Source organism: Quercus suber, unplaced genomic scaffold (assembly GCF_002906115.3).
Source record: "Quercus suber isolate HL8 unplaced genomic scaffold, Cork oak 2.0 scaffold_54, whole genome shotgun sequence".
Classification (NCBI taxonomy): Eukaryota; Viridiplantae; Streptophyta; class Magnoliopsida; order Fagales; family Fagaceae; genus Quercus; species Quercus suber.
Window position 1 is genome coordinate 1,058,264 of NW_027069519.1, and position 7,564 is coordinate 1,065,827.

Consider the following 7,564-nt stretch of genomic DNA (forward strand, 5'->3'; position numbering starts at 1 on the left):
TCCAAGTGTCCAAGCAAGCAAAATGTTTATAGACACTGCTCTCTTTAATAACTATTGACAAAGGATAATCACAATAATGTCAATAGTGGACCCAAGTAAAAGTGACGTTTCTCTAGTCACAATAAGTCATATCAATAGTCATGAAAAACATTGTGTCCCTAACATTACTCAATTTTGGACATTAGTAAACCAGATTTCAGGTGCCAAAAACAAATTGAAGTTAAGCTCTTACCTAAGTCTCCAAATATAAATATAGATCATGTCCATGAAAGTCGGTGAGTTAAACTGATAAATTGCTGATAAATTACAAAGAACGAAGAAATTTTGAAAGAGTATAATGGGAACATGGTAAAAGATGAATTCTACATTAACATAGAGCTATAGATAGGTCTAGGTTAATACTATGTTTTCCGGAAGATGAGCTGGAGCAATCTTTATAATAAGATCTAGAATAGGATGAGATTGTCTCACTGATCTCGCTCACGGAAGAAGCATTGCTTTTCTGGGAGGACGGATGAGGCAATGAGAGCGATAATGACAACTCGCAACCACCAACTTCTTGTTCTCGAGCACTTCCCCTTCCATTGTTCTCATGTTTAGGCCTTCTTTCTGGGGTGTGCTTTTGATCCTCTAGACTGGATACCTGTTAAACAACAAAGTAAGAGGTCATGATAACAAGTTTATGGTCTATCAAACACATGTTGAAGGAAGGTTTTGCTCGTGCAAGTTTATTACTTGATGTCGAATATGTTAGTGTTAATACTTTCTATCGAGGATAATTTTGTAAATGTCATAACAAAAACATGCTAAATGCAATATACATATGAGGAGAACCTTTACGAGTACTGAAGCTTCCAAAGCTATGACTATAAAATTACAAAAATGTTCGGCAGATAGGGGGACGTGAAAAAGTCATTTACCAATAATGTTGTAAGCATTTTTTTTTTTTTTTTAAAGATCACTAGGTAGCCTTTTAAATGAATGACTTTATCTTCTCTTGGCAGCTTGCAATCAAAAGTAGCAGTAAAATTTAAAGAGCATTCAATTCAGTTACTCTACTAGCTATAATAGGGAACTGGAAGTCATATTTATGGTAAAAAGAATTAAGGATAGTAACTATCTCTAGTAGACTACAGCAACTCATGTAAATTTGAACCTCCAGTAGCTTAAGTGTCTCATTAATCAAATTTTACTTATAAAGCCACTACAGTTTCACATAAGCTGATTACTTCTAGAAATAAATTTCAAAATACTTCCAATTGAAAACTTTGAGCTGAATTGGAAGAAATAAACTTGCAAGATCAAGTGAGAATAACCCAGTAAATCAAATAATGCGGTAGTCATACAACTAGAAAATCCCCATTACATCCAATGTAACTCTCTGCCCCAATGCAATAATGGTCCATTTGACCATTCCTATTTTATACCAAAGAATGTATCAGGTATACCAACTACCAATAAGAGACCGTAACCATTTTTATAGCCATGCAATTAATAATAAAAATTATCATATTTGATTGGGGAAGGGGGGACATGGAAGGGCATAGAAAATAATAAATTTTTTGGTAAGTAATTTATTCAAGAACTTTTCAGAAAGAATGTTGGACCCGTTTGGTACGTGTGTTTAAACAACAGTTTTCAGTTTTTTTGAAAATACGGGTGAAAAAGTGTGAAAATACGTGTAATATTATTTAAAAACTAAAAACATATGTTTAAACACATGTATCAAACAGGCCCGAACTAACACTGATTTTGAAAACTCAAATAAAAACCAATATTTCCATGCACTAGACTGACACATGACCATTTTAAGACATGACTATCATGGATGTTGTGCCCATGTCACCTCCAATGACAAATGTTGCAAAGTTGAGGCTTGATGCTAGTGAAAGATTAGTGAGTATACAAATTGTACATAGAAAATCACAATTATAGACCAAAAGCAGATTCAGTATGTAAATGTTGTCTGGATGATAATGTTTTATAAAAGATTTTACTAATGTATGCTCTTAGGGCACACAATAGTATACCATTTTTGAAAAAAAATTTATTGGGAATTAAAAAGATTTGAAAGCTTTTTTAATTCCCAATAAAATTTTTCCAAAAACGAATTTGTTAATGTATATCCTAAGGCCATACATTAACCCGGACCCATTTATAAAAGACAAAGAAGACAACAAAATGAATGCAAAAGCAAATGCCTAGTCACTATAGTTCTCTCACAAGTATTCACTAACCAAGCATCTCCAAGGAGAGAAAAGGACAAAACAGGGAAGGAAAAAAAAAGGTCTATATAAAAAGGATTCCAGGCACTGTAGCTTTTCCCATCTGTAAGTTTTGCACATTTATATATAAAAAAGAACTGGTATGTGAGAGATCAGAGATTTTTCATTTCGTTTAACATTGCAGCCTACAAAGTACTACACTACTAGTACTAAAGTTTAACACTCTTCCCAATTGCCGTGGAAGTAAGAAAACGCAATGTGACAATACAAGTGACGTTTATTTACCTGAAAAGCATGGATATTCCATGCTTCTCTACTGGTTATAAGATAAGAGCATTGTCAGAATCATATAATTAAAAAAAAAAAAAAAAAAACCATCTTTATATATTATACTATATATCTTGGTAGAAATTGAAACCAAAAACTAACAACACACTCAACCCATTAAAAAAGCTGCTAAAAGCAATAGCAGAGAAAGAGATAGAGATACATATATTCTTTTTGATAGTGTACCTTAAGGAAATGAGATTCTTGCACCGCATATTTGAAAGAGTTGAGGTTGTAAAGATCTTGTGGCAGAAAGAAGGCTGGGGATTGAGGCTGTGTCTGCCATCTTGAACCACAACCCTCTTTTATTCCCTTATGCTCAGCCATGGCCCGCATGTAATCATCAAAAGAGTACGGAATTGAGACTGTCTCATTTATTCTTTGGCTGCATTGCAGGCTCTCAGAGATTGAACTCATCGTTTCAATTCTAGCTCTGAGGGGAAAAGGAAAACACATAAGAATTCCATTTCAATAAGAGAATAAAAACAAGTTTGAAAAAGCAAAGAAAGATCATGCAATCCTTTCCCTATTCTTTTTTGTTTCTTTCTTTACACTATTGTAGAACCTTTTTTTGACATTTTAAAAGTGTGAACTATAACAAGCAAAGCAAAGCTGACCTTTTTCGAGGGGGAGGGGTACAGTAGGTGAAGGTAGAATCTGATTCTTTTCCAATGGGGGGTCTTGACAATGGATGAAAACCCACATCATTCACTTCATCGACACACTCATCATCATCATCATGCTCCTCAAAAGATTGTTTTCTTTGCTGATGAGTAGAACCTCTATCTGCTACACAAAAAGGCTTTAGAAGAAAGTAAAGGTAAATGGGTCCTAGCTAGCTACCATTAAAAGAGCCTTTGATTTGAAAAATAATAATAATAATAATAATAATTACTGAGATCTTAAGCGACAGATGTAAATGAGGGTGTGGCTTTCATCAAATATGCCAATACTAGAAGATCTGAAAAGATAATGGTTTTCTTTTGTTCTCATCTATTTTGGCATCAACTAAATAGAAGAAAAAAAAATTTTAAAAATTAAAAAGGAATAATAAATGAAGGGATCTAGACACTCATTACCAAAAGATATGGAATCATGTGAGTCCATCAATTGAGATTCTGAAGTACCAATAGAGGAAAATATTATGGTTGGTCTAAGTAGATTAATGGTATATAAAATAGAACCTAAAAAGGTAAACTGTTGGAAAGAGATAAGGAGCTTTGGTAGCTAAGGAATGTGTGTAATGCATGTTATTCAAATGTTTCTGCTAAAAACCCAAGAAGAAATAAAAATAAAAAGGATGGGAAGGAGGAGAGAAAGGGTTAGAAAGCTTAGGTTACCTTGTCTGCTCAAGTCACCCCTCATGCTTCTATACATCTGTTGGAACAAAGAGAAGCCATGCAAACAAGCCAAAAGAAGGAAATTATATAATATGCTTGAAATTTTGAACCATCACAAAAGGCTTTTTTTTTTTAAACGAAGGAGTAGAACAAGTTAACAAAAAGAAAGAGAAAAGAACCTGGAGATGGCTCTTGACATGTGAGATAGTTAGTCCTTTGACATCCATCAATTGAAGAACAAGCTTAGGTGTAGCCTCTACATAAAAAGAAAAACAAGGACATGAGTGAAGGAAGCCACAGAAGGAAACAAAAAGCAGTGAGACAGAGAGAAATTACTTACTGTGATGGCCACCAAGCCTCTCAATGGCATGAACAAAACAGTGATGGAGCTCAGGAGTCCATCTCAAGCGAGGCACCTTTGATCTTATATACTGCCTCACAGCCCCATTTCTCCCACAACTACTACTCATCTTTTGTCCTCTTGATCTACACACTTTTGCTCCTTCTCCTCAAACACTCTTGAACATCCAACAAAGTCTCTATCTTTACACTTCTAAACAAGATTTCACCACCTGGGTTCCTCTCAGATCCCCTTAAAATGCTCAACTTTACACCCTTTTCCTCTCAGACTCTCCAAAAAAATTTATAGAAAAAAAAAAAAAGGGCTTCCGAGTTTGGTTTGGTTTGGCTCCTAAAAACAGCACAGGCTACGATACTCTTTGAAACCCGACTGTCTGGGTTCAAATATATACGCACACGCACACAGACCTTCAAAAGCAAGAAGGAAAAAATAAAGACAGACAGAGAGAGATTAGAAGTGAAAAGGAAAAGACGAAGGGTGAGGCTGAGAGAGAGCCTGTAAATTCCTTAAAAGGGATTCTGAAAATACCTGCTGCCTGTTTCTGCTAGCTTCTGATTCAACCCCCCCTGCTTGCACTGCAAAAGAAAGAAAGAAATATATATATACATAATAGTAAAAAAAAAAGCAAGCTGGATATGAAAACAGAAAATTCTCTGTGACTTACAAATATATACATATAAAATATATTTATATATATCACGAGCTTCTGAATTCGTATCCTGCCCTTCTAAGCCTAAATCATTACCCCTATACAGTACCACAACTGCTTTGCTTTGACCTCTCTCTCAGTCTCTCTCTCTCTCTCTGTCATAAAGTCTCTCTCATAAAGTCTCTCTCTATCACATAAAGAAGTCTATACTATCTATCATACGCCAACGTCGTCATGACCCAACAAAAGTCCCCATGAAAGAAAGAAATTATTCTTCAAAGACATTAAATAAAAATGTACATTGGTTTTGGGACACACCCATCTTCACTGTATACTATAGAGGGCGCCCTTGTATGAAAAAGACGATTTTGCCTTTACTGTATGTAGGGCAGGGTCAATTAATTGGAAACCAAATATTGGGATCACCTAAAGTCCTAAACCTTTTTTTTCTTATTTCTTGTTGAATAAATGTGAACTCATTTATTGATTTTTGTTTCCATTCTCGCATTTTCCCATTAAGATACCAATAATTCTTCCAACACAAAATTCTATAATGTTTTTTTACTATTATTGAGGTGGTATACAAAATTTTATAATATTTGTTTGCTATTATTAAGTTGGTATGTTGTGATTAATCTTAAAGTGATATCAAATTATTTTAAAAAATTATCAGTTATAAGGTTATATATATGTATATAGAAAAAAAATAGCAAGGCCATTTTAAAATGATATTACTATGCCTACAACTTGCCATTTTAATCATTATAAAAAAATTGTGTCAATATTAGAGAATGTATCTCATGAAATTTGGTATAAAATTACTACAGTTTTTTTTATCTTTTGGACATTCCATAAAATTATTATTATTATTATTATTATTCCACTAAAATAATATCTCATAAAAAAATAAGGAGACAATTAGGCACATGAGCTGGGCTGTGGGCCTCAAAGATGTCTTAAAAATAGGACTGTAAATGAACCAAACCGTTTATAAACAACTCGGATTTGCCTCGATAAAAAACTCGTTCATGTTTATTTGTTTATAAACAAGCCAAGTTTAAGTTTTAGTTTTAGGCTTGTTAAATAAATGAGTCGAGCTCGAGTAAAAAATATTGTTTATGAACAAGCTCGTTAACACTAAGGCTCGATACAAAAGTAACAAAAAAAAGTTGAGTCTAGACTTATTTATGAGTTTGATAATAAAATTGATATAAGCTTGACAAGTAAACTCATATCCTTCTAAGACTTTAATTAATTATAAGTTGAGATCACTCATCCAAACTAAATATGTTAAATAATAAACTTGACATAGGCTTGATAATATACTTGTTTTAGATCTCAAGCTCAAAAACATGATATTGAGCTTGATGTTGAGCTCAAACTTGGCTTGACTAATGAATCAAGCCAAGCCGAGCTCAAGTTTTTATACTTTATAACGAGCTCAAGCTTGAATATTATTTTTAGACTCATATCAAGTTCAAGCCAAGTTTGAACATTCTACTTTTGCTATCGACCCGAACTTGAACATTCACTACTCGGCAAAACTCGGCTTGTTTACTGCCCTACTTAGAAAGGGTTTGTACATAAAGTCTATTCTTAGCTTCTATAAAAACTCTAATAAAGGAGTTGTTTGTGGGTAATTTTTATTTACTGATAACGAGACAATTTATAATTTTATATATTTTACCCCAAAGAGGAATATAAAGGCTCGTTTGGTAAAATATTTTTAGTAACATTGTTAGAGTGTTGTGAAAATATGTATGGATTCAAAAGTGTTATAGAAATACGTGTTGTTATGTTTAAACACTGAAAACTATTGTTTAAATAAAAATACCAAATGGGCACTAAAAAATTGAAACTTTACTTATAAAGTATTTATTTGATTTTCTTCTACAAAACTATTTAGCATAATAATATATATGTGCCATCCAACACGTAAACAAATTTATATAAAAAAGTTATATAAACTCTCATTTTTTACTATAGTAAATTATGATGACAACCTTATTTTCTAGTTCAAACCTAAGCTTTCCTCTAACCTCGATTTGTCATAACTATTTAAAAAAAAAGTTCGGTTAATATATGTGTTATCATCCTAATATCCCATATGGATTAAGTGTAAAGTTAAATATGTGTTTATAAGTTTTTGAGCACTATCTCCTTACAATCCGATTTTTAAGGGTGATTTTTACCTATTAATTTGTAACATTTGGTATGAAGTCAGCAGATTTTCAAAGATGAGTTTTGCCTATAAATTTATAACAGTATGTCTATTTTTGGAAACTATTTATAGGAATTTAAAAAAGCTGTAATAAAAAAGTTAATCGCTTTTTTATTTCTTCATAAAAAATTTATTTAAATAGTTTTTTAATGACATACATTAATAAAATACTAAATAATAACATTTGTTTAGATGGCTGATACACTAGATATAATCCCATCTAATATATTTTTTTCTTTAATCAATACCAACTAATATTAATATATATATATATATATATAAAGTTGTCATATTGGTATATTCCTATCCTACAAAGGTATGGGGTGCGTAGTTTAACTTAAACTTCACACACCCTTAGGCCTCCTCTCTCTCTCTCTCTCTGTGTCTGTTCCATTGTCCCTGTAGTTGAAATGGTCAAAGCCAAAAACCATTAGCCCTCCT

At 32.7% G+C, this 7,564-nt stretch overlaps 1 protein-coding gene across 3 annotated transcripts; it reads right to left on the reverse strand.

Annotated features, from left to right (window-relative positions):
• Positions 1 to 214: 214 nt before the first annotated feature.
• Positions 215 to 5,102, reverse strand: LOC112010829 (myb family transcription factor MOF1). 3 transcript variants are annotated; one of them, XM_024043201.2, is made up of 8 exons: positions 4,918 to 5,102; positions 4,782 to 4,828; positions 4,233 to 4,660; positions 4,072 to 4,148; positions 3,893 to 3,929; positions 3,170 to 3,338; positions 2,739 to 2,985; positions 215 to 643 (listed from the first exon to the last, which is right to left on the reverse strand). In XM_024043201.2, the coding sequence occupies exons 3-8, from the start codon at positions 4,360 to 4,362 to the stop codon at positions 368 to 370; spliced, it is 936 nt and encodes a 311-aa protein (XP_023898969.1). In that variant the 5' UTR covers positions 4,363 to 4,660; positions 4,782 to 4,828; positions 4,918 to 5,102; the 3' UTR covers positions 215 to 367. The 3 variants fall into 3 exon arrangements, with proteins under 3 accessions (XP_023898969.1, XP_023898968.1, XP_023898970.1); XM_024043200.2 differs by lacking the exon at positions 4,918 to 5,102 and having other exon boundaries at positions 4,782 to 4,911; XM_024043202.2 differs by lacking the exons at positions 4,782 to 4,828; positions 4,918 to 5,102 and having other exon boundaries at positions 4,233 to 4,775.
• Between the last annotated feature and the right edge of the window lie 2,462 nt (positions 5,103 to 7,564).

Bases quoted from the DNA above. Each gene is read 5' to 3' on its own strand.
- LOC112010829 (XM_024043201.2), bottom strand. From the start codon at position 4,362: ATGAGTAGTAGTTGTGGGAGAAATGGGGCTGTGAGGCAGTATATAAGA. The intron at 4,149-4,232 runs GTAAGTAATTTC...CTTTTTATGTAG, and splicing joins GAGGCTTGGTGGCCATCACA to AGGCTACACCTAAGCTTGTT. The intron at 3,339-3,892 runs GTAACCTAAGCT...TTTGTGTAGCAG, and splicing joins GGGTGACTTGAGCAGACAAG to ATAGAGGTTCTACTCATCAG.